The sequence below is a fragment of the Haliotis rubra genome, unplaced genomic scaffold (genome assembly GCF_003918875.1).
Source record: "Haliotis rubra isolate DU_JTF1 unplaced genomic scaffold, ASM391887v1 Scf72, whole genome shotgun sequence".
Classification (NCBI taxonomy): domain Eukaryota; kingdom Metazoa; phylum Mollusca; class Gastropoda; order Lepetellida; family Haliotidae; genus Haliotis; species Haliotis rubra.
In genome coordinates this window covers 1,732,754-1,749,611 of record NW_025767435.1, presented here as the reverse complement: position 1 = coordinate 1,749,611, position 16,858 = coordinate 1,732,754, and the positions used below count along the sequence as shown (strand labels likewise).

At 43.1% G+C, this 16,858-nt stretch overlaps 1 protein-coding gene across 1 annotated transcript; it reads left to right on the top strand.

Annotated features, from left to right (window-relative positions):
* The first annotated feature begins 9,761 nt into the window (after positions 1–9,761).
* LOC124259418 (tubulin beta chain-like) lies at positions 9,762–16,651 on the top strand. Its single transcript, XM_046693563.1, has 4 exons — positions 9,762–9,924; positions 11,430–11,538; positions 14,426–14,781; positions 15,688–16,651. Exons 1-4 carry the CDS (start codon positions 9,868–9,870, stop codon positions 16,510–16,512), a joined length of 1,347 nt encoding a protein of 448 aa, XP_046549519.1. The 5' UTR covers positions 9,762–9,867; the 3' UTR covers positions 16,513–16,651.
* The last annotated feature ends 207 nt before the right edge of the window (positions 16,652–16,858 follow it).

Below are 16,858 nucleotides of genomic sequence, written 5' to 3'. Positions count from 1 at the left end.
TGACGGTCTGTAAATAACCCAGAATGGACCACACTGTCCAGTGTTATCGAAACCAGCTGATTACACGCAGTTAACCAACTCTTCCAACCTTGGCCTCACAAGCATGGCTTTCAAGGGACCACCAGTTCCCCTGTATCGTGACACCAATCGGGAATATCCCTTTGACCAGATCTATGAAATACTATCAAAGTCTTATTTCTTACAACAAGGCCACAAAATTCCCCAAGATATGTTGTGAGTTTTATTTTTATTTATTTTATTTTTTGTCGCAACGGCTGTTTTTAGGTGAGAATATAAAATGGCAGTTATCAAACATACACACATCTCTTAAATACTTATCTCCATATAACTTCTGTAAAACCTTGTGGTTATTTTAACATATTTCGGGAAGAACGCTATTTCTTGTCTCAGACTGCATCCAGAAACGAGCTGTAAACATTCTTACCGAGGATGACTCATGCTCTTCCGTCTCATGTTGCACGTGGAACTTACATGACTTGGGAAGCGCGCTCTAGTTTGGCTGTTCCCCAGGCAATATCTAAATTAATCTTTTGCAAAGTATATATTATTTCGGGTGGAAGTTTTAGGACACACAGCCCGTGTTAGGAATTAGGGCATTAAAAGTACTGAGTAGTTATTTACGGAAAGTCTGGCGGTTAGTTCATCAACAGAACTCGAATGTTGCCATCCAACATGTCTGTACTGATTCGGTAATAAGGGACCCACGTGGGTACAATATGTGAAGCCTATTTCTGATATCCCCTCCGTTAAATTGCTGGAATATTGCTAAAAGCGGCGTAAATCCATACTCACTCACTCACTCGTGATAAGGGAGCCGGTTGCCGCATTTAGCATTAATCCAACAATGTCGGGCTTCTTTACAAAATGGGATTATACATTGCACCTATATTTGGAATCAAATCCGGACCTGCGGTGTCAGGATGGGGCGTCTAATCCACTCGACTACCCCATATCGTAAACCATCTCGTCACAAATGTCCCATTATCGTAAAATTTTAGGGTTTTTTTTGAGCGAGATGAGTTATATATAGAAATACCGGATGGCATACAGCTCTCGTATATCACCTTTCTTACATTATTTAATGTCAGCGTGTTCTATTCACAGAGAATCCAGGTTGGACAGAACGGGTTGTAAAAGCTGGCTTAAGTGCGATCGGGTTGCCTTATCCTGTCGTTTGTGTGTCCTTCATGCTGTCGATCACTTAGTTGATCAAGTCAGTGAGGGTCGCCCGTGTTGTAACCGGAATATTGCAACGGTGGCGTGGAAGAAGAGACACACACCTACTTGAAATAAATCGTGTTATTGTCGCAAACGGCGGAAGAGGAGATAATCCGGTTCAGGGACTGTGATTGAATGAGTTTAGTTTTACGCCGCTTTCAGCAACATCACGGCGGAGGACATCAGAAATGGGCTTCAGGGACCACAGTGTCCCACACTGGAAACTGGGGACTCAGTCGAAAGCTCGTGACGAGACAATGCCCACCAGAAGAAATTATCTTCGGCCATTTATGTCGGTTCCGGTCGCAGGCAGTACCTGAGCAAGATACAATCTACGTCGTCATTTTAAAAATAATTGTTCCATTAAGGCATACAGCGCACTAACAAGACCATTGTGGTAACAAAAGTCGTTTCTTGTCAGTGTTGGGTAGTGGCAGATAAAATATGATATGTATTTTGACACGCTTTAAAATATCAGCGACATTCGCTGCCCGGACGAAAGTGTAAATAGGTCGTTTCCAATTACCTTTAACGAAGCCGGAATTGTATGAACAAACACTGATAGAAATATTTCCGGTTACTAGGTTAAATTTGAGAAGAAAGTTTATTTAACAAGGAACAAGTGTTAGCATCATTACAACCCAGGTACAGATGTGGACATTGCCATTTGAGAATACAGTGTGTGACCATGTTGTACTGAGCGTTACCGAACACGACGACGCCATGATGATGCTGCAAGCATTTGTTTGCTCGGGACAAATCGTATATAGTATCGGCCGATACTTTACAAACAAACATATATTTTTGAATCTAGTTAGTTATCCCCCGCCGCGCGTTTAGCTCGAAGCGGGGGATATATATTGAGTCAAAAAAAGAAACTTCACATTCTTTCTTCAGGGCACTATAAAAGAACAAGAGATGGTAAGATGGTTAAATTGTTATTATTTCATTGCTGAGATCTGTGTGATGTACTCGATACACTGACAGTGCCATAATCAGTTCCATTAGGCTACACCGCCGTTCCAAAACATGGGTATACAGAATGTCAAGTCACAAGAATAAAAATGCGAAATTTCTCAGTTCAATATCGTGTATGGCCGCCCCGCGCATTCACCACTGCCAAACACCGTCTCCTCATCGACTGCCTGATGCTTGTGAACACGTGGTTGGGGATTCTGCGCCATTGCTCTTGCAAGGCTGCGCCAAGTTCCTGCAAATTCTGAGGTTGGTTCCTAAGACCACGAAGCCTTCTCCCAAGTGCATCCCAAACGTGCTCTGTTGGATTAAGGTCAGGGGACCTCGATGGCCAGTCCATGACGTTGATTCCAGCGTTTTGAAGAAATTTCGTGTCAACATCGCGGTATGCGGCCGAGCATTATCATGCTGGAACTGTAGACCTGGGCCATGAGCCGCCATGAAAGGAACAAGTTCAGGGGTGAGCACCTGGTCGCGGTAAGCAGCAGCTGTGAGGTTTCCACGGATGACCAGAAGTCGGGAACGGTTGTTCCCACAGAAAGCACCCCACACCATGCAACTTCCGCCCCCGAATCTGTCGACTTCCTGTTCACAACATTGGGCATACCGTTCACGACGTCCCCTCCAGACTCTATGCCTGCCGTCCGCGAATCTGAGGGTAAACCTGGATTCATCGCTAAAGACGACTCGATTCCAGTCTCTCTGGGTCCATCGGAGGTGACGTTGGGCCCACAGCAGACGTTGACGTTGATGAAACGGCGTCAATATTGGCCCACGATATGGACGTCGAGAATGGCGATTGGCAGCCCGCAACCGATTTCGAATGGCCTTAGAGGACAGTCAACCTCTAAACATCTCAGCCCTGGTTCGTGTAGCCGGCAGAAATCTGTCACGTAGGTGACGTAGGAAGATTTGACGGTCTTCTGCTCGTGACGTCACACGTGGACGACCCGACCTTGGGCGATCAGAAGTGGTGCCAGTTTGTTGTAGACGACCTCGCAAGTCATACACAGTGCGACGGCTGCATCCCATTGCTCTTGCGACGTCAATAACTGATCTTCCCGCTTGCAACATGCCTACGGCACGTTCACGTTGCACATTTGACAATCGTGGCATTTCAAGTACCGTTAGAACTGTGGTTTAAAAGTGTTTTTTCAATTCTTGAGGCCAATGCAAACACGTGCATATGAAGAAAATTTCGATGCGAAGATCACGTGATCGACTGCACGTGCAAAACCTGATTTGGCACTAACGTCATTTGCACGACGAATGGATGGGTTTGAGTGGGTTTTGCTAACGTTTTTCTAGAACCGAAAGATAGGGATCCCATATCGGATACATAGATGTATCATCAGAGAAAAATGATTCATTATTTTTCAAATTATATTTTGTGAAGTTTCTTTTTTGACTCAGTATAGTATTAGGCTATTCTTTTCATATTCTGTACCTAGTTTCATCACAGTATAAGAAATGTCACAAGGGGACTTTTACATTTTCCCCGCATGTTAAGCTATATCAAGAACCGTTCACTGGATTTCTTCATATTCAATACCAAGCTTTATCTAGGGAAGGCGCAGGGCCCAGTCGATTTTGGTGATCTTTACTTAATTTTCAAGGTCATGGCGACACTTTGAAGATTTCAACATGTAAACCTGCATGTTAAGCTATCTCAAGAACCTTTCACTGGATTTTTTTCATATTTAACACCAGGTTTTATCTAGGGAAGGCGCAGGGCCCAGTCAATTCTGGTGACCTTCACTTAATTTTCAAGGTCACAGAGACACTTTGAAGATTTCAGCATGTTAAATTGCATGTTAAGATAGTCAGCAAGATATCGCAAAAATATTCACTGGATTTTCTTCATATTTGACACCAAGCTTCATTTAGGGAAGGTCCAGGGCCCAGTCAATTTTGGTGACCTTCACATAATTTTTAGGGTCACGACGACACTTTGAAGATTTCAGCATGTTAACCTGAATTGTCAGCAAGATATTTTAAGAACGGTTCACTGGATTTTCTTCATAGACTTTTAAGACTTCTCTTGAATGTTTTTCAATAAGCAATTTCTTTAGTACTAGTTTTGCATATTTCATACACTATGACATTCACGTCAAGGTCAAAGTCAGTCTTGAAAATATGTGTGTGTTTGAACAACTAAAGAGCCAGATATCAAGAGAGGTTGATTAGTCATGTTTTTGTTAACAATTAACTTCATCTTAAACTTTCATTACTTTATAAGTTTGATTTGATAATTTGCGGCGGGGGATTTTGTCACCTTAGTGACAATGCTTGTTTTCAGAAGAAATGTGATATTAAGCATCGTTATAAACATAGAAAAGAAGACCACGGTGTATTCTTTCTGAATTTGCACTATGTATGCATCATATATAAAAACCCTAGATTTTGTCTTTGAGTGCTGTGGCGTCTAGCTATGGCGTCCAGCATAAATGTGCAGTTGAGCATGCTTAAGAAGCGCCCGTATAAGAAAGAAAAACACGCGGAAAGAAGGAACCGATTTTGAAACAGTTACATATTTTAGTGAATGTTGCTCAACGCCGAGTTCAGACATATCTCAACTATATCATGACAGAAGTTTCACAGATCGATTCTGACAAACCGCGTCTTTTCCCCCTCGAAATGTATTTTGTGGGGTATGAAATACGCTACCAACTACTACTACTGTGACGACAACGGCATCCTGGGTAATATCCAGGGTATTCATGCCATAAATCTCCACTAGATTTATCGGAACGTATACCCAGGAGATTATCGAGGATGCGACGACGACGGGACGTGTTCCCTGATCAAACTGCTGACCAAGGAAGGTGACTTTACAACTGGGTATACTGTACACACGCGTCGGCCGCATGACGTCACCCAGGGCACGTGTCACTCGACATGTACATATCATCTGATGTTGACAGCTGCCAATCAGAGCTTCGTCACAAAACAGGCGTTGATGACACCATCAAGCAAACATTTAACTCGGTCCGACACATCAGGGGAACATGGGCACGGCCGTCCACTGCAATTTCGTCCTCACACTATAGTTACATATGATTCTGGGTTTGAGGCCCAGTTCGCCCAGTATGCTGTTAAGTACGTCAGCGCTGTAGCGTTCTCGTGGTTTGCAAACTGGTAAACGTCAGACCTGCATGACTTTGTTCTTCCCTCCGTTTGATGCTGCCACGCTGTCATGTAGAGGTGACATCAACCCAACTCACTCGCTCACTCACTCATAACACTGTAACCCGTGAAGATCCGGGTTAGAATAGTTGGGTTTCAGCAACCTATGCTTGTCGTAAAAGGCGACAAACGGGATTGGATGGTCAGGCTCGCTGGCTTGGTTAACACATGTCATCGTATCCCAATTGCGTAGATCGATACTCATGATGTTGATCACTGGATTGTCTGGTCCAGACTCGATTATTTACAGACTAACGCCATATATCTGAAACATTGCTAAGTGCGGCGTTAAACAACCAACCAACCGTCCAACCAGTGGGAAACCATAACACTGTAACTGCCTCATTTGCAGATCTTGAAACACAAACACCGGGAAGTTTCCAAGCATGTCTACAATTCTGTATTTCGTGAAGAATCTTTCTGTAATCTTTAACTACTATACATTAAATGCTCGACAAAATTTGTCTTGTGTTGGAAACTAAATCTTAGTCTAACATATATATACCGAAGTCAGCGATGTCGGAACAGTCCATAGATTAGATACTTCATAGCCAGCACAGGTGTTGTCTCCGATACTTATTACACTCCACTGTATATCATATTAGCCACCGACTCGTCCCTATGTGATCGTTATCTGACTGACGTCAACATCATGGCTGACTAGGAGGACTGCACAGCTGACAAGGACTGGACAGTTAACATGTTTTAACTTAACGCCGGGTATATGCTAACGACACGCTCCATATATAGGTCCCTGCTGTTATCCTATTAACTGTTCTTGCCTAGAACTTGTTCATTGTACATCCTTTGGGGCGATGGGTAGCCTAGTGGTTAAAGCGTTCGCTTGTCACGCCGAAGACCCAGGTTCAATTCCTCACATGGTACAATGTGTGAAGCCAGTTGCTGTTGTCCCTCGCCGTGATATTGCTGCAATATTTCTAAAAGCAGCGAAAAACTAAACTCACTCACTCGTTAGACTTGAAATACTCTCTGTAATCACTGAGCCCTAGCTCACTGGAGCAGGCTAAGTCCAAGATAGGGTTATCCTTCATTCATTCACGATATGTAGGTTTATATATAAGTACAGGAATTAGGTTTACCTACACCATTGTTGCAATGGCGAATGTACAATATCATTCTTTCAAACCCCATCTACGACCGCGGCGGTCGACATGCTTACCCCAACGACATGTATATCAATTATGTAAATTATTAAATTACGTATTTCTGTTTTGTAAAATCTCTCTCCTCTGTTTCCCCATCCTCTCTCTCTCTCTCTCAAACTTAGGTGTATAGTTTCCGTTGCAGTTTACCAATAATGAAGATAGATCGACCTACAACAGCCAGTATACCTATCTCCTTTATGTATTGTTTGTGTGAGATCCTCTGACTCTGCGTTCTGCCTGTCTGACTGCCCTAACTTTGATGTGGCAATGATCGTGATGAGCTGTGCCAAATGGGGTCTGATTAATGTCGTGCCTGGTGAATGGAGACCAGGTTGGTGAATGATTCATGGCTGTCACGATACTGGCGGAGTAATATTGGCGGAGGAAGAGCTCCGTGACATTTGTTGTGTGGTGTGACATGTGGCATAGACAAATTACCCATCGTAGTTTGATATGACCGTGACAGGTTATAGTAGTAACAGTAGTAATACGTGGAGTTACAGTTGTAACATTTGTAATAGCAGTAGTAGTAGTAGTAGTAGTAGTAGCTGCAGTAGTAGCTGCAGTAGTAGTTAGTAGTAGTTGTCTCAAGTAGTAGTAGTGGTAGTACCTATTGTTGTCTCAAAGTGGTAGTAGTAGTAGTAGTAGTAGTAGCTGTAGTAGTAGTAGTAGTAGCTGCAATACTAGTTGTCTCAGTAGTAGTAGTAGTAGTAGTAGTAGTAGCTGCAATACTAGTTGTCTCAAGTAGTAGTAGTGTAGTAGTAGTAGTAGTAGCTGCAATACTAGTTGTCTCAAGTAGTAGTAGTAGTAGTAGTACTAGCTGTAATAGTAGTAGCTGCAATACTAGTTGTCTCAAGTAGTAGTAGTAAACAGTAATAATTTTAGTAGTAGTAGCTGCAATAGCAGTAGTAATAGTCTGGATTAGTGGTAGAATAAAATAGAAGTTGTTCAAGTAGTAATAAAGTAGTAGTAGTGGTAGCAAGCAATACTAGTTAGTAGTAGTAGTAGTAGTAGTAGTAGTAGTAGCTGCAATACTAGTTGTCTCAAGTAGTAGTTGTAGTAGTAGTAGTAGTAGTAGTAGTAGCAATACTAGTTGTCTCAAGTAGTAGTAGTTGTAGCAGTAGTAGTCTCGCAAGTAGTAGTAGTAGTAGTAGTAGTCTAAAGTAGTAGTAGTAATAGTAGTAGTAGTATAAGCAGTAACTAAACAACAGTGGTAAATTGATAGTAGCATGATCGTGGTAGTATCGAGTAGTAGCCGTTGTAGAAGTGGTAGTTGTAGAAGTAACTAAAACAGCAGTGACACAGCAGTTGTATAGTGGTAGTAGCATGATAGTAGTAGCAGCAGCAGCGGCCGGCAGGTAGTCTCGAGTAGTAGCAGTAATAGTAGTAGTAGTAACTAAAACAGCAGTGGTACAGTAGTAGCATGATAGTAGTAGCAGCAGCAGCGGCCGGCCGGTAGTCTCGAGTAGTAGCAGTAATAGTAGTAGTAGTAACTAAAACAGCAGTGACACAGCAGTTGTATAGTGGTAGTAGCATGATAGTAGTAGCAGCAGCAGCAGTAGTCCGGTAGTCTGAGTAGTAGTAGCAGTAATAGTAGTAGTAGTAACTAAAACAGCAGTGAGCAGTGGCACAGTAGTAGCATGATAGTAGTAGCAGCAGCAGCGGCCGGCCGGTAGTCTCAGTAGTAGCAGCAGTAATAGTAGTAGTAGTAACTAAAACAAAGCAGTGCAGCACAGCAGTTGTAGTAGTGGTAGTAGCATGCATAGTAGTAGCAGCAGCAGCGGCCGGCCGGTAGTGGTAGAGTAGTAGCAGTAATAGTAGTAGTAGTAACTAAAACAGCAGTGGCACAGCAGTTGTATAGTGGTAGTAGCATGATAGTAGTAGCAGCAGCAGCGGCCGGCCGGTAGTCTCGAGTAGTAGCAGTAATAGTAGTAGTAGTAACTAAAACAGCAGTGGCACAGCAGTTGTATAGTGGTAGTAGCAGATAGAAGTGCAGCAGCGGCCGGCCGGTAGTCTCGGGTAGTAGCAGTAATAGTAGTAGTAGTAACTAAAACAGCAGTGGCACAGCAGTTGTATAGTGGTAGTAGCATGATAGAAGTAGCAGCAGCAGCGGCCGGCCGGTAGTCTCGAGTAGTAGCAGTAATAGTAGTAGTAGTAACTAAAACAGCAGTGGCACAGCGGTTGTATAGTGGTAGTAGCATGATAGTAGTAGCAGCAGCAGCGGTAGTCTCGAGTAGTAGCAGTAATAGTAGTAGTAGTAACTAAAACAGCAGTGGCACAGCGGTTGTATAGTGGTAGTAGCATGATAGTAGTAGCAGCAGCAGCGGCCGGCCGGTAGTCTCGAGTAGTAGCAGTAATAGTAGTAGTAGTAACTAAAACAGCAGTGGCACAGCAGTTGTATAGTGGTAGTAGCATGATAGAAGTAGCAGCAGCAGCGGCCGGCCGGTAGTCTCGAGTAGTAGCAGTAATAGTAGTAGTAGTAACTAAAACAGCAGTGGCACAGCAGTTGTATAGTGGTAGTAGCATGATAGAAGTAGCAGCAGCAGCGGCCGGCCGGTAGCAGTAGCAGTAATAGTAGTAGTAGTAACTAAACAGCAGCAGTGGCACAGCAGTTGTATAGTGGTAGTAGCATGATAGAAGTAGTAGTAGTCTCGAGTAGTAGGCCAGTAATAGTAGTAGTAGTAACTAAAACAGCAGTAGCGGTTGTATAGTGGTAGTAGCATGATAAGTAGCGGCGGCCGGCCGGTAGTCTCGAGTAGTAGCAGTAATAGTAGTAGTAGTAACTAAAACAGCAGTGGCACAGCGGTTGTATAGTGGTAGTAGCATGATAGTAGTAGCAGCAGCAGCGGCCGGCCGGTAGTCTCGAGTAGTAGCAGTAATAGTAGTAGTAGTAACTAAAACAGCAGTGGCACAGCAGTTGTATAGTGGTAGTAGCATGATAGTAGCACTAAAACATCAGCTGTAGTAGGGACCCGCCGGGGGATGAGCAAGCTATTAATAACCCTCTTTCACAATCCCTGACGAATGTGCGCCGTTACCCTGTAGATCTTATCACCGGGCTGCCGGCACGTGGAACTTTCAGATGGTTAATCACTGCGTCAGGCGCCAGCTGCAGTGGAGGGGAAGCAACTCCGTCAGTCATCGCCTCACACACTCAGCTTTCAACCAATCACGTACAGCTCTCGACTCCTTCTTGTGACGTCACTGGGATGCGGTTGCTGTATATAGCAGAAACGCATTTGTCAAAGTTGATGGGGGAAAGTTAGTGTGCTTTTCCTAAGAAGAAACAGTACCCCGCAATATGAGAGAAATAGTGCACTTACAAGCGGGCCAGTGCGGCAATCAGATTGGATCAAAGGTAGGAAATATTCTCTTGTCGTTTTATGTTTCCTGACAGTTTTATGTATAGTGATATGGTATCTAAATGCTACCTCATTCCTGCGACGTTATGGTGGCTGATGAAGGGGCGTCATTGAGGAATGTTGAACTCTTACTACCACTGTCTCGTATCAGATGAGCAAACAGTACATAGAATACATCATCACGTTTCATCTGTTTTAATCACATCAACCAATTTAAAACAGGTCACAGTAGGCCTATATAGGGTTTTCATAACTGTTTCGTTTTCCTATTAATTAAAAAAAGTTTGCATATTAACACTGAAATCATGTTCCTGGTTCTCGTTTATAAAATTGCTGAATCGTCATTGTAAAATATGCTTGTACATCATTAACGTAGAAATCAATTGTAATGTATGACATATGATAACATGATGGATTTATGCCGTTCGTTGGTGTCATATTTACTACATATACATTACACAGTATACTGACATAGCGTGTGTCAGTGTGATATGGGACAGGTTGAATAACGAAGTGTTTTAGATATGTATGTAATATATATACTGTTGACCTACATACAAGCTCACAAACTCGTGGTGGGCTGGTGGGTTTCCTGTCAGCGACACAGACGTTTTTGTTGGAAAGACCCATTGTGTATTTTAACTGGCTGAATTGTTTCAACACTACACTTACACACTGCCCTGGACCTGATAATGTGACACACGTGGCTGGAACAAGATCATGACTATTCCTTCATGATGTAGAGCTTGAGTGAATGATACGTGTGTTAAACCGCTGTAAGTACAGTAAGGGGACACCAGGATCTTACTTTACACATTACACCCAGAGGGGTGGAGGGTGGCCTAGTGGATAAAGCGTTTGCTCGTCACACTGATGATATGGGTTCGATTCCATACACATAAGCTCCAATGTATGAAGCCCATTTCTGGTGTCATCCGCCATAATATTGCTGTAATTTTGCTAAAAGAGCCGTAAAACCGTACTCACCCCATTTGCGGAATCGAACCCAGACCCTCGAAGTCAAAAGCAAAAGCTTTGACCACTGTTCTTTCCAATCTCAAAACTCTCTTTTCTAGTTATTGAAAGCATGTATCATGTATATCGAAAAATGACAAAAATCTCACTTCCATCAGTTTTCTACACCAATATCTTTAACGCTATCCTATAAACAAATCATCGCTTAAAAGTATATTTAATACTATTTAGACAAGCTCACGGGCAGCTACCGGATAATGATCAGTAATAGGGAAATATTGTGACCATCTAACCTCGTTAAAACGTCAAAGTGAAGTGGTCTCAAGTACGGACATGAAATATACGTGCATATTTTGATAATGTACTACCGTAGTTTATTCAATCAATAACACGTTTCAGATATAGTCAGCGCTTTTATTTATGAAGGTGCTAGAAGTTTCATTATAATTATGTATCGTCGTTGTTAGCTCCATCGTTATTATTTATATATTTGTCATCGTTATCGTTATTTTTATCATCATTACAGTTCTGGGAAGTGATTGCTGACGAGCATGGCATCGACCCCACCGGCTCCTACCGCGGTGACGCTGACAACCAGCTTGAGAGAATCAGCGTGTACTTCACGGAGGCTCAAGGTAAAACCAGGGCAACTGTCGAGTACCACCAGACCGCTCTGGAACCGCTCCCCTCTGTCAGGGATTGTCACAGGCCGCTGGCTGTAATTCCTGGCATGTAAACGTTGGTTGATCTTGCGTTCCAACAGCTACACATGCAAGCGGCCCATGACATTTGTGCATACATGTTTTTCAAAGTTAATTCAAAACATATTTATTTTCGTTTAGGCCTTAGAGAACTTTAAAATCTGTGTAATCAACACATTGTACTCCGTATTTTGAGGCATCAAGTTTCATATGTATTTTTATCTTCTTTTACTAAAAACTAAAATAATCCCTGACATGCATATATCCATGCTACACGTGCTAGGTGATAGTTTTGTGGGTGAATATTTTTTATTTTCTACCACAGACCTTTGACATGACCTCTAGTTGATGAATAGGACATTGTCTAGCAAGGACGACGGGATGGCATTCTCAGACGTTTAGAGCATGTTTAGAGGAGATCCGTGGGATAAACGATTATACCAGAGTCAATACGTTACCTCTATTGGCGGTATTGTTCTGTATTAAGACAAGTATTACATCAGTAACATGTCTGAAATTGAATAACACACTTCCATCCTCGACGCGAAATATGCAAGTCCGTCAGCCATCTGGTGACCGGTTGCACGGTTAATATTTACCGTGTGTATATTGCCACAAGGACTTGTGATGTAAAACCCTAGCACGAAGGTACATATTGTCACAGACGGGGTCCTAGCACTTACAAGTCCCTGTAATTGTTGCTTCTATTACCACACCGGTTCACAGATGTGTTGTAAAAACGTTTTGATTTTGAACGGTACAGTGGCTACGCTTAGTCTCTGAATATTTTGATAGTAACAAATAAAGCCATTTAAATTGAAAAGGAGCCCCAGTCAGATGGGAAATGAACCTGAGGGAATCTAGGGAGGAAATAATGTGGTTCAGGGACTGTGAGACAGACTACGGCTAAATCTGATTGGTCAAACAATTCCTAACCTCATAAGGTTATTTCGTACATACTATTTTAAATGACCGGTAATATACTGCACTGAATATGAGGAATAAAGATTATGTATCCCAGGTTGATGTCCCAAGTTGTTCCCCGGAAGAGACTACTTGTCGACATAATATATTCATTTGGGACAGAAACCCTTGTGATTAACATATATTCTCAGGTTACTTACCATATAGAACCATCAACCTTGTTGCTAGTTGTCATTGTTGCCAATAATGAAATCGTGTTGATTTTGTAGTCCCCTACACCTGCGGGATTAATTAATGGTATATCACTTCAGTCTGTTGAAACCGTGCACCCCTTGAAATATTTGAAATAAAAAAAAAAAGTCCCTAAATACATTTGAAACACGGAGAAGTTACGTTTGAAACAAAAGTAAAAAGAACTTGACACAACTGTTTTCCTGAAAGCAACCTATACCCATAATCTAATTAAAGTCAAAATGTAAGGACATCATCGTAAACAATCAACAAGCGATTATTCGAGGATATACGGTACTGCCAAGGTCGCTGTATTCGTCACTCGCTGACGCTCTGCTGGTTACAGCTCCCGGTGAACCTGTATAGGAGCAGCTTTCTACTTCCCTGGAGTAGATACAGCCCGGGTGTAATTATCCTCATTATAGAGATACAGGGATCTTGCATTCATAGATTTACAAGAGCATGAAGCGGAACTTGCAAAATCAGCTCGGGAAATTTTCATAGCATTCCAGAGCATACGCTACGACAAGAGGGACTTGTCATCCCACGCCACATTCTTGTGTTTCTGCGGTGTTGTCGTGGGAATCTTGCATAGTTGTAACTCATGGTTGTCGAGAGGAATAGCGTTCAGTTGCCAGGGGGAGTAACTCTTGTGACAGGTCGACCGGTGAAACAATTTTGTGTCACTATGAACCCCAGGCAATATCAAGAGTTGAAGGAGGCGGTGAAGGACAGATGATGACGAAGCCTTTTATCAGTGAAAGAGCATTACATATATGTATCGTACACAAATTATGTAAAGCTATTTCGTACATTTCGAAAGAGAGAGAGAGAGAGAGAGAGAGGGGGGGTCACAAGAGGTCATGCTGTGTTTTTCAGTTTCAGTAGAGATCGAGTGAGTTTAGTTTCGCAGTCCATTACACCAGGCCCTTATTTAATTTGTTAGTCCACATAGAGTATTGAGTGAGTGAGTTTATAGTTTTAGATGGCTTGTAGCAATATTCCAGCAATATCACAACGGGAGACACCAGAAATCGTCTTCACACATTCGAACCCGGATTGTCGGCGTGGTGAGCGAACGCTTTAACCACTAGGCTACCCTTCCAGCCCCAACTAGAGGGCTAGCAAAGATAGTATGTTGATTCCATTATGTATAGTATAGCTTACCTTCGCATCAACCTCGAGCGTACGTCAGGTTGATATACAATAATTGGTATATGATGATAAGCAAATCACCGCTATCTTCCCCATCGACCGTATATAGTGAGCCCAGCTAATTCGGACATTACTATTACCAGCTAATCATTGTGATTAACACTTTGAAAAAGTATGAAAAAGTATTTCTGGACTAACGAGTGAGTGAGTGAGTTTAGTTTTACGCCGTTTTAGCAACATTACAGTAATATCACGGCGGGTGACACCAAAAATAGGCGTCACACATTGTGCCCATGTGGGGAATCGAACCCGGGTCTTCGGCTTGACGAGGGAACGCTTTAACCACTAGGCTACCCGCCGCCCCTCTGGACTAAAGAGGTCCCAAATAATACACGGTATACACGAATATAGGTTACGCAAGCCAATGGTTGATAGCATGAACACCTCATTACTACATGAAACATGAATTGGCCTGCTGAGATATATATGTTCTAATGTCTGCTTTCCACAGGTGCGAAATATGTCCCGAGAGCCGTTCTTGTTGACCTCGAGCCAGGCACCATGGACGCTGTCCGATCCGGCGCGTTCGGTCAGCTGTTCCGGCCAGACAACTTCGTGTATGGACAGACGGGAGCGGGCAACAACTGGGCAAAGGGTCACTACACAGAGGGCGCCGAGCTCGTAGATGCTGTTCTAGATGTGGTCCGAAAAGAGGCAGAGAGCTGTGACTGTCTTCAAGGATTCCAACTGGCACATTCCTTGGGAGGGGGGACCGGGTCTGGCATGGGGACCCTCCTCATTAACAAGATCAGGGAGGAATACCCTGACAGAATCATGTCAACATTCTCGGTCGTGCCATCACCAAAGGTAAAGAACAGAACAATCACTGAGTGTGTTTTATGCACTCCTGTTTATTCACTTTTATAAAACAGAGGCGCCAATAACGGGCTGTTCGGCTATAAACTTAGCATAAGATAGAAAGTAATATTCTAGGGCTGGGACAGGTCCCAATTTTCTACCCGGGTACCCCACCCCCTATTAACCTACCCTGATACCCGTTATCCTGACATCAAATTTGTGAGAAATGGCAATATATTCTTCAGCTCGCAGGCTAAAATATCGAGTTTTTCAGTATCTTAAACCATGTATCATCATCAAAACAGGTGACTGTAAATTATGTATAACTCTTCAAAGGCAATACAACCTTCTAATCATGAAAGAATAACATATTACATACATTGTTTAATCTATATTAGTCAGATGATCATAATGGGTCCGGGTATTGAGATGAGTATCCGGGTCCAACTCACTACCCACCCGTCCCAGCCCTATAATATTCGTCACATTAATGATAACAAGGATATTTTCAGTTTCCTATTGCCAGATATATAACTGACTCTACTTATATAAACTGACGTAGAAAAGAAAGTACACACTTGGTGCTTTGCTTTGTAAGTCACAATCAAAACGCTTTTCATAATATTTTCTTTGTTTCTGAAAATATTCCCCGAACACTTCTTATAAAAGAGATGTGTTAAAAACTTCTGTCACACTATCCCAACCATGTCCTCTCCTAAAAATTGGGGCGGTGGGGTAGCCTAGTGGTTTAAAGCGTTCGCTCGTCACGCCGAAGACCCGGGTTCAATTCCCCACTTGGATATAATGTGTGAAGCCCATTTCTGGTGTTCCCCGCCGTGATATTGCTAGAATATTGCTAAAAGCGGCGTAAAACTAAACTCTCCTATAAATCTTATTACATACCATCTCCTCCAGGTGTCCGACACAGTTGTGGAGCCTTACAATGCCACCCTGTCAGTCCATCAGCTTGTGGAGAACACAGACGAGACTTTCTGCATCGACAACGAGGCTCTGTACGACATCTGCTTCAGGACCCTCAAGCTGACCACACCTACCTACGGTGACCTCAACCATCTTGTTTCCGCTACCATGTCCGGAGTGACCACATCCCTACGGTTTCCTGGACAACTGAACGCTGATCTCCGTAAACTTGCAGTCAACATGGTGCCCTTCCCCCGTCTTCACTTCTTCATGCCCGGGTTCGCTCCCCTTACTTCCAGAGGTAGTCAGAGTTACCGAGCCGTTTCAGTGCCCGAACTCACGCAGCAGATGTTCGATGCCAAGAACATGATGGCTGCCTGTGATCCCCGTCACGGCCGTTACCTGACAGTAGCTGCCATGTTCCGTGGCCGCATGTCCATGAAGGAGGTTGATGAACAGATGCTCAACGTCCAGAACAAGAACAGCAGCTACTTCGTTGAATGGATCCCCAATAACGTCAAGACATCTGTTTGTGACGTTCCTCCCAAAGGCCTGAAGATGTCAGGCACCTTTGTGGGCAATAGCACTGCCATCCAGGAGCTGTTCAAGCGCATATCCGAGCAGTTCACGGCCATGTTCAGGAGAAAGGCTTTCCTCCATTGGTACACTGGCGAGGGCATGGATGAGATGGAGTTCACTGAGGCCGAGTCCAACATGAACGACTTGGTGTCTGAGTACCAGCAGTACCAGGAGGCCTCTCTTGAAGATGCCGACTTCCTGGAGGAGCAGGAGGAGGCAGACAACCAGGAATTGGCTTGATCTACAAGGCTGTCCTTGTAATTTTAAGTACATTATCCATGTTAATGGAAAGACAATCGAAGAACACATGTATTACGTGCAATCATATTTATACTGGTTCCATGCATGTAATTTGTTAATTCTCTAAACGCGAGGGCGTTCAATTGTTGTAAATCACTCTGAATAACTAAAATGGGAATCTCGTGATTCATCATTCGGAGGATACTGGAGTTCTGGGAAGACTCTTGTCCTTGGCTGTATAATGTGGACCATGGACCATACGACGCTCTTGCGATATATACTGAAGGAAAAAATAAAGGAACAACAATTTTAAGAGGTTTAGAATCTGAATGTGTCACTATGTAAT

Excerpts from the sequence above, each read along its gene's own strand:
- LOC124259418 (XM_046693563.1), top strand. The coding sequence starts at position 9,868 with ATGAGAGAAATAGTGCACTTACAAGCGGGCCAGTGCGGCAATCAGATT. Across the intron at positions 9,925-11,429 it reads GCAATCAGATTGGATCAAAG|TTCTGGGAAGTGATTGCTGA; the intron begins GTAGGAAATATT and ends TCATCATTACAG. Across the intron at positions 14,782-15,687 it reads CGGTCGTGCCATCACCAAAG|GTGTCCGACACAGTTGTGGA; the intron begins GTAAAGAACAGA and ends CATCTCCTCCAG.